The sequence below is a fragment of the Saccostrea echinata genome, unplaced genomic scaffold, assembly GCF_033153115.1.
Source record: "Saccostrea echinata isolate AGI-Se365-2 ecotype Australia unplaced genomic scaffold, CSIRO_AGI_Sech_v1 ptg000030l, whole genome shotgun sequence".
Classification (NCBI taxonomy): domain Eukaryota; kingdom Metazoa; phylum Mollusca; class Bivalvia; order Ostreida; family Ostreidae; genus Saccostrea; species Saccostrea echinata.
This window is the reverse complement of record NW_026889779.1, coordinates 9,793,722-9,813,875: the sequence shown is the minus strand read 5'-3', so window position 1 is coordinate 9,813,875 and position 20,154 is coordinate 9,793,722. Positions and strand designations below refer to the sequence as shown.

Here is a 20,154-nt window from a genome sequence, read left to right as displayed (position 1 = left end):
TCAAATTTAAATAAAAATGTAATTTACTGAAATCACAAGAAATCTCTGCATTTACGGGGCTTTGTTGACAAGCATAAGAATAGGGATCTTTTGATTATCTCTCATACAACTGGTGACTTGCACATAGATTCATCGTTTATCAATGTAGGCGTAACGGAAGCTTTGTCGAATGTGAGTTACCTCTGTGAGTGCCCCATCAAAACCTTCTCGTACATGTCTGTCTGTTAGCTGAACAGTATCAGGGCTTCCACCTAAATACACGTCACCAGGGGCAACCAGCTGAATTTCGTTTCTAGTGAAGAGTTCTCCGGCATACTTCTCATCTATGAAGAATCTCATCTGCAAAAAACAATGATTTACCATACGGTACAGCGTATTTTGTTACTCATTCTTCTCAAAAGAAAAGAAATTGCTTGTCTCAATTTCGCCTCAATCACACACAATAATTTAAATAATGATTTTACATGGACTTATTTTTATAACTCCGTATACAAGTGTCTTACGTGTCGCCCCATTCTCTCAATGGAGATTTTATGCCACCGCCAGTCGTTGAGGTCTTGGAAGTTCTCAGCACGAAGCTGGACTTGCTGAGGCTGTCCTGTTCCATCATCAATATAAAAGACCAAGTAGCCATCCTGAAAAGCCATACAAGCAACACTTAACTTTATTGAATTGTTAAAGGGATATACATGTGATTAACAGCTGTAGATATAATAACAGTTGTACACAAAGTTTTCTGCAAAATATAAAGCAAATAAAAATATAGGGAGCAAATTAAACAAAATAATAAATAAAAAACAAAACACAAAAATCAACGTGATAATAATACTTGACAGTGGACATAAAAGAACGCCTGAACAAATTATTTACAGCACAAAGATCGAGGTTTGGCAAAAAAAGCTACTTATTACATATTTTAACTATATATCTTTACCTCTTACCCCTTCTTTATAGACTCGATATGAAGTATAATTCAGTTGAAACAAACAAAATCATTCAAAAATCATGCACCGCATATCTCATCAAAATCTATTATAATAATGGCAAAAACCGAACACACAAAGCAAAGTCAGTCTAAATATATATGGGGTTGTCCCAATATTCCGTTGACTGAGCTCAAATCTTTAAAACAAAGTAATTAAAAAAGAAAAAAAATACACTTAACGTAACCGGCTCGGATTTTTTGGAGTAGAATCAAATTCTTTAATTCATCATAAAGATTATAGATACATTTATGACGTGCTTTTCTGTAGGAGTGAATTCAAATTCAGAACATTTGATCGCTGTGCAAGTGCGCTGCTTGTATCAACGCAGCCGTCATTTTTCAACATCAGATTTCAAACCGCTGCATATAAAACATTATAAAATTCATAGTAATTTAAGCACATATGACAAAATTGAAGAAAGCTAGTTAACAAAACAAATATTAAGAATTCTTATTCTGAGTAGTAAATACTTTTCCTATTATTTTAAATATCATATACCGATTTTTAGTTGCAATTTTTGGGTACGGCGCCGCCGCCTCATACCAGACAATGAAATACTACTAGTACTATAATACACAAGTATTCTATTTACTTATGTATAGGATTCATCCGTGTAATTACTCAATCTTTATCCATAAATTTATTAGTTATTGTTGGTTCTATCTATGTACAAAGTTTCATTAATTTATGACACCGGGGTTCTACAAAATTACGCTTGTCTACCTATACTACGAATTACGAAATTTTGGGACAACATTCGTATACATGTACATGTATATAACAAAATGATCAAAAAGTATATGCTATGAAAATTTTCTCTCAATCAATCCTTTCTTTCTCTCTCTCTCATATGAATAAAGTAGAATATAAGTAAATATGATATAAGTAACTACTTCTTTGTAGTGGGCATCTGATCATGAGATTATGGGGAAAATATGACACTGAAATATCCAGAAATAACGTCGAAAATTTGATGACAATTTGAAAGTTTTATGGAGAAATCTAATCATGCATGTATTTCACCCGATTCCTGTCTTCTCATTCCGGATTACTTACACACTTTTTGCCGTCCTCAATATTCTGCCAAAACATAGAAAAAATCAGCCATGCTGCTCAACTAATTGAAAAGGTAATATATGATGCCCTCAGAAGCCAAAAAACTTTAAGTGGACTTTACTTAATGGATCAGGGTTTTCAGAACAGATGCCTATTGCAAACATACTACGGGAAAACATTTTGCAAACCAGTGCTTGTGCAGAATATCACGGGCTTTAACAATAATCAACATAATCTGCTAAAAATTCAAACTCAAAATAATTAGAATAAAATAAAATAATTTAACAAAAAATCCAAAACAAAAAAAAAATCAACACCGAAAAAAGCAATGACGTCATTTTTTTTTTTTTAAAGAAAACAAAAATTCATGTTTTACCTTCATGGCAAGGTACATGACTTGGTTCTGCCTGTTGTCCAACCACAGAAGACCGTTGGCTTTCTTAGTGATGAACTGGAAATAAAACGTTTCATTGGACACCCTCTCCATCATCTTCGGGGCATTTATACCAAAGGTGGCGAAGTCATAGTGGATGTAGGCACCGCCAATGAAGCGGATGGTATGTGTGGAGTAGCGGCGACTTTGGTGGAAAACTTGTTCCACTTCGTACAGATTGCTCTGGGCTTGAGTAGTCGTTACGGCTGGTAATAAATACAGCATTTAATTACTGAATGAATTAATCAGATTTAATATCATATGTATTTGTCTTCAAAACACTCTTTGCAAATAGATAACAGGTAGAAACAAGATAATTCAGGAAATTTGTGTTCCCCGTTTAAAGAATAAAGAAAAAGCTGGAAGACCTGAAAGAGAAAGGTCGACCTTGACCTTTCAACTTTTGGCCTTAAAGTCAATAGGGTTCTTTTTTTAAGTTAAAGAAATGCATGACCTTAAGTTTCATTGCAAAATTTAATAAAAAAACTAAAATTATGTAATACTAGTATATAAATATCTGACTATGGTCTTCATTTTTTTTTTACCTCAAAATCAATATGTCTTTTTTCAGTTATATTAACTAACGGCATAAAAGTCCATTGCAGCAAAATCTCAAAGAGAACGAAAGTTATTACCAGGAAACTATTTTATGCAAGATATGAATTTTTCACCTTGACCTTTTGACTCGTAGTTCATATGGGTCTACTTTACACGATTGAGAGTTATGATATAAAATTTCATTGCAAAATCTTAAAGAAAAATTTAGCTATCATCGGTGAACCAATTTTGGTAATGTATGAATTTCTGACCTTGACCTTTGGACCTCAAAATCAATACAGGTCTTCGTTATCCATAGGGAGATGTGATATCAAATACCATTGCAAAAGCTCAAAGGCTTTCTGAGATATCGCCCGGAAACGAAAGTGTTACACACAGACAGAATTAATGAATTTATGACCTTAAAATCAAAAAGGTCTTAAGACAATGAAATTTTTTGAATTAAAATTTTACTGAAAAAGCTAGAGCAAAAATAAAGTTAATATTTGGAAACCATTTTTATGAGTTATTGTCCGGAAACAAAAGTGTTAAACATAGAAATAATGACAGACGGACGAACAGACCCAAATTAATATCCCCCACTTTCAATGAAAGCGGGGGGGGGGGGGGCAAAAAGTGAGTGATTCAACCTACACTGCTGACAAATCTTAGCATTCTTTTTGTATTCATTGCAGTGCATCGAACGATGCAGATTGCAAATGGAAATCACAGGTGTTGCACTTTTTGAAATGTCTTATTGGAGAAACCTCGCAATAATTGTATATTGCTCTGACATTTTGCCAGATATATATGTACATAGCAACTTCATCATGTTACGTAGAGAACATTCTGTAAACGTAGAGTTATATAACGTGTTTCTAAAGAAATTAGATAAAACATATAAAGAGCCTCTTTTAGTAACAATTAACATTATGAAAAACAGAATGAGAAGCTTTTATGTTTTCTGTTAAGCACTTTTATCTGATAAAGTTAGACACATCAGATTCCTTTACGTACACTGATATATATGAACAATGATAAGATGGGACCACATATAAATAAGGACAATCATTCAAGCTGACAAGCCTTTGATTACAAGTGTCATTCGACTAACATAACGCATTCACTGGACTAGATGAAGTTCATACGGAAAAAAATTCTAATACGGTCTTTAGGATATCCTAAGAAAGACATTTAGAGTCGTTTTATCTCTGTACTGCTGTCAGTCCACCAGTTTCTTTTTTTCTGATAATTTTTTCATTGTGAGCGGTACTTCGCACTATCTGAATTTTTACAGTTAAGGATCGCATTATTACTATACAGAATGGATAAACGGGATGTACTGAACACATTTTTTAACCACTATCTTATTAAGATCGCCTTCAGACACACTGCTGATAATATTACAGCTTTGCCGAAAACACATTTTCAGCTAAATGTACGGAAAATTCACTTGTTTTATATATAAGAAGTATGTGTTGACCCCCGATCTGAAAAGTCTTCACACGTTAATAAACTTCTTAAAACTTTTTTTAAATAATAAAAAAATGAATAATAAGGTTAAGTCAAGCCATCTAAATAAATTAGCTAATATGACATCTGGTATTCGTTTGATGAAGTTTCACTTGTTTTACGCCTGGTGTCCATGTTGAATTGACCCAAACCGCCCTTGCTCCTGGGGGGTCATTTGTTTCGCAGAAAGGTGTGCTATGACAATATCTGAATCAGCGAACGCCTCAAGTCCAGTGGCTAACCGTGATTAATTACTTAATTTCAGGTTAACGCTGCAAAACATATGTCTCAACAATACTTGGAAGACATACATGTATGTAGTTAAAGGTCAAATCTTACAAAAAACTTTGAGACGTCCTTATATATTTATTTCTTTATTTTTTTATCTATTCATTTATTTTTAAAATTTACAATTTTAATAATATGGAAATAAGCATTTTCATTATACACTTTATTTGCACAAAACACCGTATGGGTCAAGCAACTTCTAATTAATATACGAATTACAATATTCATTTTAAAATGGCTTTATAGTATATGTAAAAAAAATAAAAAATAAAATAAAGTCTCCAATTGCTGAAAAAAGTTCAGATTTTTGGATTTAAAATTTGTTGTGTTTTACTGAGTGGCTTCTCTTTTAAAAACTTGTCTAGATATGATTCATTTTAAAGATTTTTTTTTACTATTTATTTTGTCTTATTTTTTTTAAATAAATTTCTTTTGAATATACACATGTATATATTTATTTTTTCAATGATATGTAACTAATATGTACTTGTATGACTTTGACCTTGTATTATGGAGAGGACTTATATAGGCAGTGCCTGCTGTCCAATCCTATTATGATTATGCATAATAAAATATTGTTTAAATTATAATCATTTTAGAGAATAACTGATTTATGAGAAGCAGATTCTAAGAGAAATGGTATTCATCATGTAATTTATCATGAATTTTAAGAATCCTATGATTTCTTGGACTATTTTTTTATATCTACCAATTTCATCTTCAAAGGAATGATCACTGACTTTGAATTTTGAAAAAATAAATTTCTATAAAAAGTAATATGAGTCACAAATTAAAAGAATATTTTCCTAGTATAAACTCAAGGTAGCCCATTGTATTATGTTCATCACCAGATACTGCCAGCAGCATGCGGAAGCTATTATCATCAATACTTCAGGAATGTTTTATCTATTCTCAGGTACACACGGAACCAGCTTCTGTCCGTCGTGGAATGGCAGGTCAGAGAGAACGCGCGAGTGCACATGCATGAGTCAAGTGGTTTCCTTCTTCTTAGCAGGCAGTTGAAGTATTTTTAATGATGCTAGCTGCAAGTTTCATCGAAGGAGTGAAGCTACTTGACGATGTATTTATAATTGCAGATAAAAAGATTTTTTCAGTTCTTGCGTAATAACACAGTACACGATAGAATATAACAAATGTCGGTCTTTCTAATTAAAGGACAGTTTTCATTCAATGGCTATCAGTCCCGCAGATCTTTTGAGTTAAATCACAACCTTGTATTCATTGTACTTTAAGTGCCTACTTTTCTCGGAGCCGATCAAGATCCACAAAGAAATAAATCGTATAATTTAAAGGTAGCCATTTATTTTTAGTTTCCTTTCCCCCTTAAAACTTCAATTGAGTGTTGTTATCTTGAAAATGACTGGTTTTTCACAGTTTTCATTTTAATAAAACTGGTTTAAAAATTACAAGTAAAACAGTCTTGAAGTTAAGAGTTATTTTTTTAATAATTCAACCAACACAGAAATATTCTCAATAAGTAAACCAAATGCTTACATGTATGTGTTTATTTGACTGTGCAATTTAAATATTTCACGTAACAGCCATTTAAAAATTCGCCGCTTGTGTAGCTGCCAAACTGGTTTTTTACATGAATGGAATACTAATGCTAAATTAACATTTATGGAATCTTATTTTCTAAAACGACTGAAACGTTTTTATACGTTTTGTAAATAAACAAACTTACCAATAGCCAATGCCAGTAACGCTAAAAAAGTAATTTCCCTCATTACAAGTAGATTCGATGATTTAATCACTCCATTTGCAGATGAGAAATTTTAGGAAAGAAATTAAACTCCAAGATTTCGAATGTTTGGCTTAGTCACACAACCACCTCTCAGAATAGATATAATTCAGTAGGCAGTGAGAAACAGATTGCGTGTGTGTGATGGCTCCAAAAAGATAAACAAGCAGAGATGAAGCACCTCCGAAATATGTAGATGTAAGTATATCAGATTCCAGTTCGAATAGAAGGAACGGCAGTCGTCATTTCCGGTGATCGACGCGAGAGCAAGAATTAGATTTGAGCAGACGGTTATGGGTCCTCAGCAGAAGATGGGTTTGGAAGACTGCCTGCTCAGTTACAGTAGAGGTGTGAGCAGTGGACCAGTTTGATTCATCACAACGATACACCATTCACAGAATTAATAACCCCCTGAGAGCAAAAATATAAACACGTGAAGTGGCAGCTCCTTGCTTATATCCCCCGGCTCAATGGCGGAGATATTCAGGATACCAGGTTCGGTGTGCAACGAAATTATCTTAAAATATTCACAAAATACAGGTGGTAAAGGTTTTAATGCAAGATAAATAATGTAAACTTCGTTGATCGTCATCACTAATGACATTTTGCCACTTAGTGTTATTTCTTCAAAGATACACGTTTTTAGCAATATAAAAATACTTTTAAAATACGAAGATAGATTTACGCCACACAATGAATGACTCAGCCATCAAACAAGCAGTTAGGAATGCCAAGATTATGATCCAAGTAAAGATAAGGTAAACACTGCAAAAACTCAGCATGATTTGATTTGTAGACAGTCACTCGGAAAAAAAAGATATCAACATTTGCCGCAGGTTATTAGAAAGCATTAAGCTTTCTAAAATTTGTTTGAGAAGTTATTTTAAGAAATTCAGCTTTCTAAAATAAAAACAGTACAGCTCTTGATTGTAGAAAATTAGGATTTTTTTAAAGTGGGGTGGTGGGGTGGAGCTGGGAGTGTAACATCTTTCAAAATTTTTGTCGACTTAATGTAACTGTGTCGAAATTAATAGATTTTTAGGTTGTCTCCAGTTCCTTACCCAACAAAACTTTTGACTCCTGATAAAAGAATACAATTTAAATTCATTGTTATTTAGTTTGGTTTGTTTTTGTTTGTTTGTTTTTGTTTTGTTTTGTTTTTTTTACTTTTTTTATAGTCGTCTTCGTCTAAACTAGCCGCCTTCATCTAAACCTGGTCGCCCGCGTGGCACAGTGGTTAGAGCGTTTGCTCTAGAGTCGCTGTGTAAGGAGTCGATCCTTACATGTACGTCGCGGGTTCGAATCCACTGCGGGACGTGAAAAATTAGGAAAACAGAAATAAAAAAAATATATCATCAATTCGGAATAATTTCTTCCTCATATGGCAAAGACTACATTGTATATTTCACATCAGAGCAAACGTTAGCGGGGGAAATCGGGAATTGCTTCCCACAATCAAAGTTTTAAAGCTTTTTGTTATCTCGTTGAGTGTCAGCGAACCATTAAGTCCAAACTATCGGTAGATGTGCTCTATTATTGACTATATTGACGACTATATAGACCCTTTATTGTACTCATCTATCTTTTCAAGGCAACATAATTTGGTAATCACCCATGTAACAGCAACGGCAGTGTTCGGCATCAAAATTTAATGTTTATCAGGAAGAACATATAATTGTTCAATTGTGACGCTTCCTTCTTCAAATTCTTGATTCAGTTTCATTTTTTTAAAAAAAAGATTTTGTTTCTTATCATGAATTGAAACCATTTTCCATGATTAATATCCCAGTGCTGATTACAAGTTGACCTCGTTAACTTTGCCAGTGTAACTTATTCTATCAAAGTTTCTTGATAAAAATTCAATTTATTGATATATTATAAGTTTTTCAGATTGTAAAAGTCCTCCTAATGTACATGTATTCATTATTGTTTAAAAACAAATAGGTAAACTGACTATACTCACGAGGTAAAGGAGTTGTTCTTCTTCGAGTTTGACTAAGGACAGTTCCATTGAGAACGATTACATCTACCCCATCGTCATCCACCGCTGGTATGTTAAAGTGGGTATCCCCACCTGGCTCTATAAAGGTAACCCTACTTCCTGGATTACCCTGGATCCTACGGTCGTCGCTGATTACTTCCGTAAAAACATCCGGAACCACCTCCACTGCTGGTTTTATCGTCACTTCCTCTTGTATGGATGTGATGTTGATCTTGTTCACGTAAATGCTGGAGCCACTTGACACATTGCGGCTGCCTGGCACCGTGTAGCCACCTGATGTGGTGCTATTGGAGCCTATCAGTCCATGCACTTGTAAATAATCCTTTTGCACATTCCAAACGTCTAACCTTTCCAGGGTGGCGTCAGCATATCTTTCGCGAACCATATCCGAGAGGGAACGACCAAAGTACGTTTTTCTATCCCATTCCCGAATTTCTTGCTGAGGAGTTCCAAACGTCTGATGGGACTTTTCTTGTCCATCAATTAACAAAGATATTCCTACAAAGAGATATTAAAAACATGAAAGAATACGATACGAGAAGAAAAAACTGGATTGTGATGTTAATATTACTCTAAAGAACACCGATACTTAACCTCTTTGAGGTTGCCAGGTGATTTCCACTAGCTGCCACTCTCCTGCAATAAAGTCTGGGGTTGAGGTTGTCCATGACATGGTAGGGGTTCTTGCTGTGGCCCACAGTTTGCCGTCCCGGTAGTACACAGACAGAGGGAAACTGTCCACTAGGTACATGTTCTCTATCAGACGTTCTGGCTTCACGGAGAATTGTACCGTGAAGCCTCGGGACTCACAGTTGGCCAAATTTCCCTTACAAATTAAGTCATCTCCAAAATCGAGATACTGGCTTTTCCCATTTATTCTTATTGCTCGACTATGTTGGCCTTGAACTTGCGCGGGGTTTCCATAGAGATAGATTGTTCTAATTGGTAACTTGATGAAGAATTTACCATTTTCAATTCGCGGTACTCGATCTAGTGGTAAGGCCTGGTGATTTATGTATCCTATGAACAAAACAAAACACATGTTTTTCAGATATTTAATAGTTATTAAAATTCTTTAGTGACTGATGAGGGTGTCTTATAATGACTCTACGTGATTACAAGCGGATAGAATGGATAGATTAAATGTGAGAAGACAGTGGACATTTCATTATGTATAGAAATGTCATATTGTCATTTTTGAATTTACCGGGTGGTAGTAAATACAAAAATTACAATATGACAACATACTTGGAACAAGTTACAGTGAGATAGGAAATGTGGGATACTACAAAGCAGGGATTTTATTCTATTAACAAACCTTGCAGTTGCCCAGAGGCTATAGCTTGATCCCGTTGTGCGTAGATGTACTGTATTTCATCAATTAAAGCATCGACGGTCTTTCTGCTATTGTCTTTGGAACGGCCGACGTACGTCTTTCCGATGTTTGGATCGTCACCTTGCAAAGAACTCCATGTGGAAGTGGAGCTCTGCTTAATGCCGTCCAGATATAGCTCTACGCCATCAGTTGGCGACCAAGACATTACCACCTGCTGCCAACGCTTAGCCCTCACATTAGGAGTCGACACTTCCCACATCTTGCCATCCATAAAGAATCTTGCAACCAGTTGTCCATACTCATAAGACAGCGTATTGGAAGGACTCGACAAGAAGTATGTGCCATCTTGTAATTTACGTGCTTTTATCCAAAGCGAGACTGTCAATCCATTTTTGCATTTCTTCAGGTTTCCCATGCATTTGTCTCCATTATTTCCGAGGTCTAGATATTGACCAAATCCCTCTAGAGAAACTCCATTTCCTATCCTTCCGTTTGTCAGCCTGGCACCATTGACTAAAGTGATAGTAAGGCGGGGATGGATTACCAAGCCCCCAGACACCGTTTCCAAGGAGATAGTCTCGTGTTGAATGTTGTCTGTTGGAAGTCAAGGGTTAGAAAAAACACCAATCAAAACCATGCAGTTACAGTGACAACGAATAGGTGAAAGGGTGCAATGATTGGTTAATATTAAAAATATTTATACAAAGAATGGTGGATTTGTGCATAATGTCATTCTTCCGTTACATATTAATTCATTTCAATGATTTGAAATTAATGCATTGTATTTCAAGTTGATATGAAAGGAAAAAGTCAATATGTACGTCATACATACGAAATAAACAAATTTAAAAATAAATAGAAAAAAGAGATAAAGACTGCCTATCTATAAACAAGAAAAGCATGAAAACAAGGATTTAAATAAAATCCAAGCAAAAGTTCTGTAACTAGGTAGCATATCATAATGTTATAAAATGTTTTATTGAAATTAAAAAAATAAAAATAAAACAATAATATCCAAAAACTTCACATGCATAAAAACTCCCCGTCACCGATTCCTCAACTGAAAACTTTTCGAACAGTCTATGAGAATCGAACATGCTCTTGTTTGTACACTACGTTAAATTAATCAACAGAAACAGAGGCAAACGTAGAATAACTGACAACATCCACATAACCGGTACTCGCCATTAAAGGGAACTTCTCAAAACTCAGACAACAACAAGACGTCTCCATGGTAACGCCTCGACCTGTAACTATGTCTTTTGAAAGAAATAAAATGTAAACCTTTATCACTGCGCATGCTCTCAAACAAGACCTTGTTCTGTAAAGTACTACATGTAAATGCAACCTTATTCCGAGTACAGAAATCGAACCACAAGGGCATTCAGTAATATATTATGCCTAAACAAACTGCATCCAGGACAACTCACCGTCTATTTGCAAAGATTCCACACAACAAACGAGAAATATCTGTCTATGACATTCCAAAGGAAAGGTATAGTACTATATCCTTTTAACATGCAAGATCGCATAAGGCTAAGTTTCGAATTTAGAGCAAAAGCAAAGCTTGATCGAAATGCTCTTCAATTCATGCATCATCCAAGGTGTCTAACAGAATATTATTTATAATAGAAACCCAAATGATACATGCAGAAGTACGATATAAATGCCAAATAAAAAGAAGCTTGAGCATATATATATATATACTAAAAATATAAAGCCAGCGCTTACATGTACCAGTCATCTGCAGTTGCAATCAAAGCAACACATTTTACAAGTGCAAGAAAGCTAACTACTAGCCTAATGATTATCAGGAACATAAACACGTATTATTTGATATATTATAAAGGAAAATTAGATATACAAAAAAGTTTTTAATTGATCGTGACTTTTCTTTCGTAAATATTTTCGGTAGATTTTTGTACGGATTGAGTCTATTTCAGACAGTTGTGACTTACCCCGAAGGATGTAGTCAAAGGCCACCAGCCCTTCCCTCCGTCCATACCAAACCTCCATCTCATCCACAGTCATCATGGCGGTACGAGTTGTCTCCCCCGTATCGCCGGCGTTAGAACGACCCACGTACACGCGTGTCCCGGACCTCCTTACATTTGGAACAACGTTAGTGTAGACCGAGTGGGCCACTAACGTATTGTTCACGTACATATTCAGTCCGAAGTCGGGATGCCATGACAGCTCCACGTAATGCCATGCTTGTTTCTCCAGATTTGGGATTGCCACTTCCCATTCTTTACCGTTCTGATGAACCACAGCGAACGTCTCTCCCCCTTTCTGATACATACGGATCCCGTTATTACCAGTGGACAGAATGTACATATTTTCTGTATAATCTTTGAAATTCATCCAGGCTGATACGGTTATTCCATTAGAGCACTTTTGTAGATTTCCAAGACATTCATCTTCGTGAGATCCTACGTCTAAGTATTGGTTGTTGCCGTCGAGATGTAAAGCATACCCGATCACACCTTGCACCAGCTGAGGATCACCATACAAACGAAGGGGAAGATCCTGATGGACAAGATCATCCCCTCTTTTAGCCTCCATGTCAATTAAGTATCCCTTGGGTTTGCCTATCAAAACATTTAAAATGAAATATATTTACGGTCACAAAAACAAATTTAAATGGTACGAAACCATTAGGAATGTGTTATATCTTACCTCTTTGTATAAAACCAAAGGCTATGAGATAATCCCTTGGACCATACCAGTACTCCAACTCATCATACATGGCGTTGCCAAAACTGTTAGATGTCATCCTGGTGTTTCCCCTTCCGAGATAAAACTTATTCTCCTGGGAGCTGGCGTAAATTCCAGTTGCCAGCGTAACGGCTCGTTTCTTTGGATTGTCGTTGCTGGATACCAGGATGTCATTGATATAAAGTTCCAGACCTTTCTCTGGATCCCATGACACTTCTAAGAAATACCAGTTGTCGTATGACAAAACCTCAGTGGAGACGTTCCATTCGCGGGTAGAGGTTGCTGCAGTCACTTCCACACGATTTCCAGTGTTGCTGATCGTAATGCCGTTCTTTCCTGTAGAACCAAAGTACATGTTGTCCCGGAATGTTGTGGGATTAAACCACATGGCCATAAGGACCCCGTGATGACAATTGTCCAGATTACCCAAGCAGCTTGTTTGGTGCTCTCCAAAGTCTACAACCTGGCGATTTCCATTTAGTTTGATACCCTGTCCGATTTTACCTGCTACAAGTTTCGGTGATCCATATGTTTCGATCACCATGGACGGATGATAAATTTGATCTCCTATCGCACTGTCGAAGCTGAAGTAATTTTTCGTTGGCTTATCTAAAATTAAGAGAAGCAAGGAAGGTAACTCAAAATAATTATGCTAGAAATATTCAATAACTTACACTCATACTAGCATTAGAGTTATCTCTCTTACCTCTCTGTATTAGATCCAAGTACAACAAGATTTCCCTCTCTCCATAAAGCATTTCCACGTCATCAATAAGAGCATAAGGGTATTCTTGCTGATTAGCATAATTTGCACGACCAATGTAAAATGTAGAATCAGTACTTTTACTTGGCGACTCTATTGAATGCCCAGCTTGTTTAACAGCTAGACGTAGGTCTATGTAGATAGACAAACCTTTAGACTCGCTCCATGTCACTTCTACATACTGCCAGATACCCATTTCTAAGCCGTACGTCCGAGCTTCCCACTTCCGATTACCGGCCTGTACAGTGGCATATAGATTTTTTCCAACTGAGTAGATATCAATTCCATGACTGGAGAAATAGTAGGAATGATTTCGCAACTCATCTAATTTGACCCAGAACGAGATCAGGAATCCATGGAGACAGAGGTCCGGGTTACCTAGACAAGAAGTGCTGAAGTCCCCTAGATCAACATTTCCTCCGTCCTTGTTAAATTTCAGGGCATTTCCTATTTTGCCTTCCACAGTTTGCACATTGCCCAAAACTTCAGAAAAAATATTTTTGGCAACCAGTTCTCTTCCAACGATTTCATCCATGTCTAAATAATATCGGTACATGGGACCTACAAAGATCATTGTGAAACGTTTTATTGTATTCATTTACAGTATATGTATGAAATTTAAAAGATGAGTTTTCGAAAGAGATTCTTCTCGGAAGCATTTTTTCTCTCTCACCAATTTCGGGAACTTGAAACTCGTCCTTGTATTCGGACCAGAACTTCAACTCATCCACAGTGATTGTCCCCAGTGAATCAAGTCCAGTCCTATCGTTACTCCGGCCGATCAGAAACTCGTTAAAACGGGGCTTCCTCGCTATTGCTAACCTAAAAAAATCATTTATAGTGACATTGAAATAAATAACCATCAGCATAACTGAAATTAAAGAGAAGAAATACATGTAATGGGAAAGAAATGAATTAGAGATGAGGGAACATTCATGTAGAGATTTTCTTATATATTGTATATGTACCTCTGTTCTGGCGTCTTTGTCTCGCTAACAAGGTCCCCGTTGATGTAAAGCTTAACTCCCTTTGCATTGGTCCATGTGACTGTCACGTGGTACCACTTGTCTTCCAGTAAGTTATCATATTTAACGTTCCAGTAAAGTCCAGACTTGGTTCGGAACACGAACCCCAGTTCTCCAAGTTTGTACATCATTGCGATGCCATGAGAATTTGAACTGTGACCACCATTGGACAGATATATGCCTTCAGTATCCCCAATGTTGTTAAATTTGACCCAAAGCCCTATGGTGTATCCTACAGAAAAGGAACCAAAATAATCTAAAGAACAGCAGAAATACTGATCTTTCACTTAACCTCCTAAATAAATGAAAATCATTTGAATTACCGTTGTATTTTGAATTACAGTTTGAAGAGTTTAGTTGAATTTAAAGTAGTGAGATATTATTTTGTTCCTGTATGTTGGAAAGTTTCCTGGTTTGAATACAGTTAGCATCAGACACATACATGTATATTGGATAATGAGGAAACTTATCAGTCTTTTGCGATATTCCCTACCTTTGTGACATTTCTCGAGATCTCCAAAACATTCGTGTCTATGTCCGGGTCCGCTGACCTGGAGCCACTCTCGTCTCCCACGGATCCGGATGGCGTTTCCCATGGCCCCCTTGACGCTCTTCGGAAGTCCATTAGAACCATCGATGTTGGCATCAAGTCCCGATGGATTAACAGAGGTCCTTCCAATCAATGTGTTCATTGGGAGATGGTAAAACACGACAGAGGTATCTGTATAAGTAATATCAATAAAATCTTACATTTGTTGAATTAATAGCAAAATTGAGAGTATGATAAGCATTATTATAGATACATTTGAATACATGTATATGTATGTAAATGTTTCCGATATTTGTGTTTTACGGGCAGTTGGAGTATAAAATTATGACCTCAGCTTGAGAACTAAGTTCGATCCTGAATAAATAAAAATTAAAAATTCTATCTTAAACAAAATATTGTAAACAGCTAATAACACCTGTGTTTTGGGTGGTTAAGCATTTGCCAGACACATCATAAAATGCACATGGCAATGAAGAAAATGTCAATATCTTTAATTTATACCAAAATAACCTTGCATTTTTGACACTTGATATATGAAATTTAAAGCATTCATTATAGATGTAATCAAGTTTATTTTTCTAGTTTTATTACCAGTAAAACTAATCAGATGACCCTAGTGAAACTCTATACAATTGGTAGAGTGTTTAACCAGTCATTCTGATCAATGCACGGTAAAGGGGGGTCGTCTTATGCCGTAAGCATTGTCTAAACTCTTTATTTATTTACTCAAAAGACAGTATTTGGCAAGATGTCAACTGCATCAGTCATCGTTTTTTTATTTTTTAAAGCGTCTTTTATATATCGACCTTGTTTCTTATGGTGCATATACACCGCTGCTTTAAAATATGCACTCGTAAATCTTCTGAAGTTGAAAGATCGAAAAGATTGCGCCAATAAAGACCCTTAAAATCCTTCAAAAACTTGTTGTGTAGGATTTCATCCCATAGAATTTATTTATTTTGTTAAAAAAAAACTACATTATTTTCTGATGAATCTCATCTATTTTTTAAAATCGCCCTTCGTCCTAATAAATTGGCTAGCTTGCATAGTACTCGTGGAAGCAACAACAGACCACAAACACTGTAAATTGTTATTATCTGGGATACAACGATATACATTTGTATTTTTCAAAAATAATCGATTCCTATTGTTTAATTACCGGTAATCCTATGGAGGTAAGGGGGTAACTCTAATGTAAATCTTATGGATTTTTAAAAAGGATCGATATTATAAATGTTACAGAAAAGGAGGATAGTAATAAAACCTGAATTGTGAATAAATGTTGATCATTGTTTAAAGTCTCACTTGCCTTTTACATTTTTAAGGACACCCTCCACATTAGAGTTTAACTTTGTGATAATTATATGTAGTTAGAGTTTTCTGCTCTTAGATCTAAAATCCATAAAATGCAATTGAAAACTACAGGGTTTTTTTTACTCAGTTTGTAATGCATTCAAACATGCTTAAAATTTATTTAACATAAGCAACTGAACACTTTATTTAAATGTATTTTCTTGATTTAAGTAAGCAACACTAATTTCTATTCGCCCTTTCCTTGGAGTAAATTGCGGGGACCCAAGTTGTAAATGATAAACTCAATATACATGTACGCTGTTTATACAACTTTTTGAATATCTGAAAGAACATTTTTCATCAGATAATAGAGAATCCTTAACATGTATTTTGTATTGAATAGATTATGCTTATCTTCCTTGGGTTTGTCACGCTCATCAATCACAAAGTCAGTATTATTTTTATTCTAAAATCGCGGACATTGATTCAGAGCCTATAGTTTCACTCTAGCAGTATCTACATGTATGATTCTGACAATGCTGCATCGCGTTGTCTGGTTATAAGGCCAATATCTTATTGGAGTGTCAGAAGTTGGAATATTTTCACCATATGTTTCTTAAGCCTCCTGTTAATGTGTTATTTGATCATCATGAATCCTGCACTTTAGAAACAAACAAATAAACAAACAAAAAGAATTATGTTGGAAACTGTAGAAATACTCCTGCCAAATATATATGTAACTGGTGTTTCGGTATTAATTAAAAATGATTAACTGATATTTACAAATCGCCTGTTTTGCTCTTTCTAATTATCTCTGATCCTGCACAGATTGAAACTGTATGTTATAAATTTGTTCTCTTTAATCATTTCAAACAAGAACATTTAAGGGTAACATCTTTTATTGCCGAACCACAACGATGAGCATCAGCAAATTATTCTCCACATCATAAAATGAACCGATAGGCCGACGGACAAAAGCCAGATCACGACAGAACTTGACTTTCTCTGTTGCAAATGATAATAAACCGTGAAATTAAGTAGCGCAAACTAACCCTTTCATGTTCACAGTCCCGCCATGTTTTAATGTATTTAAATTGTACATAAAAAATATTTTTCAGGCAGATTGAAAATCTATTTATTCGATGGATTAGAACTTTGCAAGTTAAATGCATAGTATACTTATGGCTTTAATATGGGATCGGTAGCCTGAAGTTTCAGTAGCAGGTGCTATGGGGATTAACTAAAAAAGAGAATCCAAACATTTAAATTCTTGCTTTCTACAATACACAGATTATATGATTTACTAGAATATAGTGAAGAATATGACCTTAAATGCGGGGGCATTCCTAATCAGTCTTATGAATAACAATAGGATATTTCCTTCTAAATATGGCTAAAAGGCAAACACAGTTCAAGTGCAATCTTACTCCTACATTTGAATGAATCATCTGGAATGTATATTTGCATGTTTATCAGATTATTATTTAAATTGGACGAAACAAAATTCTCCATATGCGAGTCAAATACTTCGTCTTGCACCATAAACATTAAAGAAATAAACAATTAAATGAATGATGATCCAATCTCTCTCTCTCTATAAATATATATAAATATATCAATAAATATGTAACATTGAGTTGTGAAATTTCAACGTATATTTTTTTATATATCAAATATTGCACATACCGATATTTTTTGTTAGAACGGATATTTTTGAAGATTTTTGGATACACATGTAGCCTTACATTGACATTTTGTTAAGATAATAAGCTGTTGTTTTTATTTTTACTTACTATAATAATGTTAAAATGACAGCAATTCAGACAAAATGATGCTTTGTAAAATGAAATTACATTTAATATAGCTGTAATGAGGCGATTATTTCATAAAAATTCATTTCCACTCAACTTTGCAAAAGAGCAAGACCAGAGGTATCAAACTTGCATGGTTTCATAGTTGCTTATGGTTTCTATGTCATTTTTTTTTCATTTAATAACTACTTTCACACAATGTAGTGAATGTACCTATATGCGTATCAAAACCAGTTTTTTGTTCACATTATGATATCTGATATTTGTCAATAACAAAACACGCAACACACGTGTACACATTGAATGCCTTGCACAAACGACTTAATTAACGAACATTTCATATGCAAAGAGCACTTATTGGAGACAGATGTGATTATTCAGGTAACATTCCCTATTGACTTATACCGCTAAATGTCTTTACAATTGAAACTTTTTCAAAAGTGTCACCAACTGACAATTTATGTGTCTGTTCCAATTAGCGACAGAGGAGGATATGGAATTAATTAAAGCCAAAAACATAAATCGAATGATACGAACTAGGTCATCATAGACAAATTTAATTCACATTTGATTTGAATACAGAGTATTTATAAATCAGAACGTATCACATTGGCTGGAATGTTTATTGTTTAGATAGGTAAGAACCACTCGACGCCTGTCCCAATATTACAACACCTATCCAATTCAAAACTATTAGAGGACTGAAATTTACACGGCCAGATAGTGGGGGGTCTACACGAGAACAGGTATCTGTAAAAGTATTAGTGTGTATAGCAGGATTTACGAACTCTTCAATTCGACTTATCTCTTCTTTCGACACCTTCAAATTAGATGGTTTCCAAGTTAAAAGTATATTTCAATATGGAGGACAGTAAACGTATCATATAAAAGTACTGCATGTTGTTTAATAGTTGCAGAAGTCTTTGCCCATTGAAAAATTGTTTGCATTGGAAAAATATACGATTCAAATATCATTTATTAATTACTTTTACAAATTTTAGAACATAGATAAAAGCTATGAAGATATGCATCATATGTTCATTGTGTAACATTTTTGTGCGAAGGATTGAAATATTTATTAATAAGTATTACAGATTTTTTTGGATGTAGGTAAAGACTATAAAGAGATAAACATTGAATGTCCAAACAGATTGGACACAACAAAAATAGAAAGAATAAACAATTCAAAAATAAATCGGAAAAAAGACATTTTCTACGTTAGATAAACATATTATTTTAACATTATGGAGAATATGTAATGGTAAAACTGGACCTGCACTCACAAAGCTTATAAGATTAAATTAGAGAACTGTTTTTACAATGACACACATTATAGATGTACCCGGAGTGGAACTCCCCAAACTGTTGAATCATCTGTCTGTTGCCTTTGCCAACACTGCTACAAGCAACAGCCATTACAAGGTTAAGATCTGAAGCATTATTGTAATTCTGCCTCATCTTCCTCATCCAAAGACAATATTTACAAGCTAACTCATGTATGAGTGATCACAAAGATGAACAATCTAGACAATAGGGAATTTCATATCAGGTATATGCATAAGAAACCGTCCACGTTACTTTATAGATCAAAAAAAATTTTCATTTGAGTAAGCGGAAATACGTGTCGAAACAAGGCTTTATCATTTTTCTAGTTATCATAATGTCCGCTGCTTTAATTTGCATTATGGTCATACTTATTGTACTGTAAAATATACAACTTTTTCAACAATCAATAATTAAGTCAACGCTCGAAAATTTGGAAAAGCAGATACATGTAAAAAAGTTTCTTCGTTAGAATTAACAAAAAAAGTTCTGCTTCCGAAAATTAAACTGCTAGAAAGGTAAGCTGCAGAAATGTTTCTTATAGGAAGCACTGTTTGAAAGAATTTGGTTTTCTTCTGTTACCTCAGTGGTAACAAAAAATATTTCTACAGTTTGGGACATAAAGCTTACTGAATTGCCTTGTTAACCCAACAACCCACTGTTTATTGCATACTGTACCAATCCTACATACGATCGACCCTCCATAAAACAGAATGGGAACCTCGCCAAAGGGTAACCGGACCTGTTGTCTAACTTGTC

The 20,154-nt window shown here is 34.9% G+C and overlaps 1 protein-coding gene across 4 annotated transcripts in view; it reads right to left on the bottom strand.

Moving 5' to 3' along the window:
* The window catches only part of LOC133197243 (uncharacterized), a 42,787-nt gene that overhangs the window by 12,955 nt on the left and 9,678 nt on the right, over positions 1–20,154 (bottom strand). For 3 of the 4 annotated variants that reach the window (XM_061333178.1, XM_061333180.1, XM_061333181.1), the window contains exons 2-14: positions 14,912–15,139; positions 14,362–14,650; positions 14,067–14,215; positions 13,337–13,954; positions 12,592–13,239; positions 11,871–12,503; positions 9,895–10,506; positions 9,171–9,596; positions 8,538–9,074; positions 2,419–2,681; positions 2,043–2,066; positions 504–635; positions 181–339 (exon numbers count right to left, since the gene is read on the bottom strand). In XM_061333178.1, the coding sequence (XP_061189162.1) occupies positions 181–339; positions 504–635; positions 2,043–2,066; positions 2,419–2,681; positions 8,538–9,074; positions 9,171–9,596; positions 9,895–10,506; positions 11,871–12,503; positions 12,592–13,239; positions 13,337–13,954; positions 14,067–14,215; positions 14,362–14,650; positions 14,912–15,139 (4,718 nt within the window). The remainder of the gene's footprint in view (positions 1–180; positions 340–503; positions 636–2,042; positions 2,067–2,418; positions 2,682–8,537; positions 9,075–9,170; positions 9,597–9,894; positions 10,507–11,870; positions 12,504–12,591; positions 13,240–13,336; positions 13,955–14,066; positions 14,216–14,361; positions 14,651–14,911; positions 15,140–20,154) is intronic. The other variant, XM_061333179.1, reaches the window with a different exon arrangement.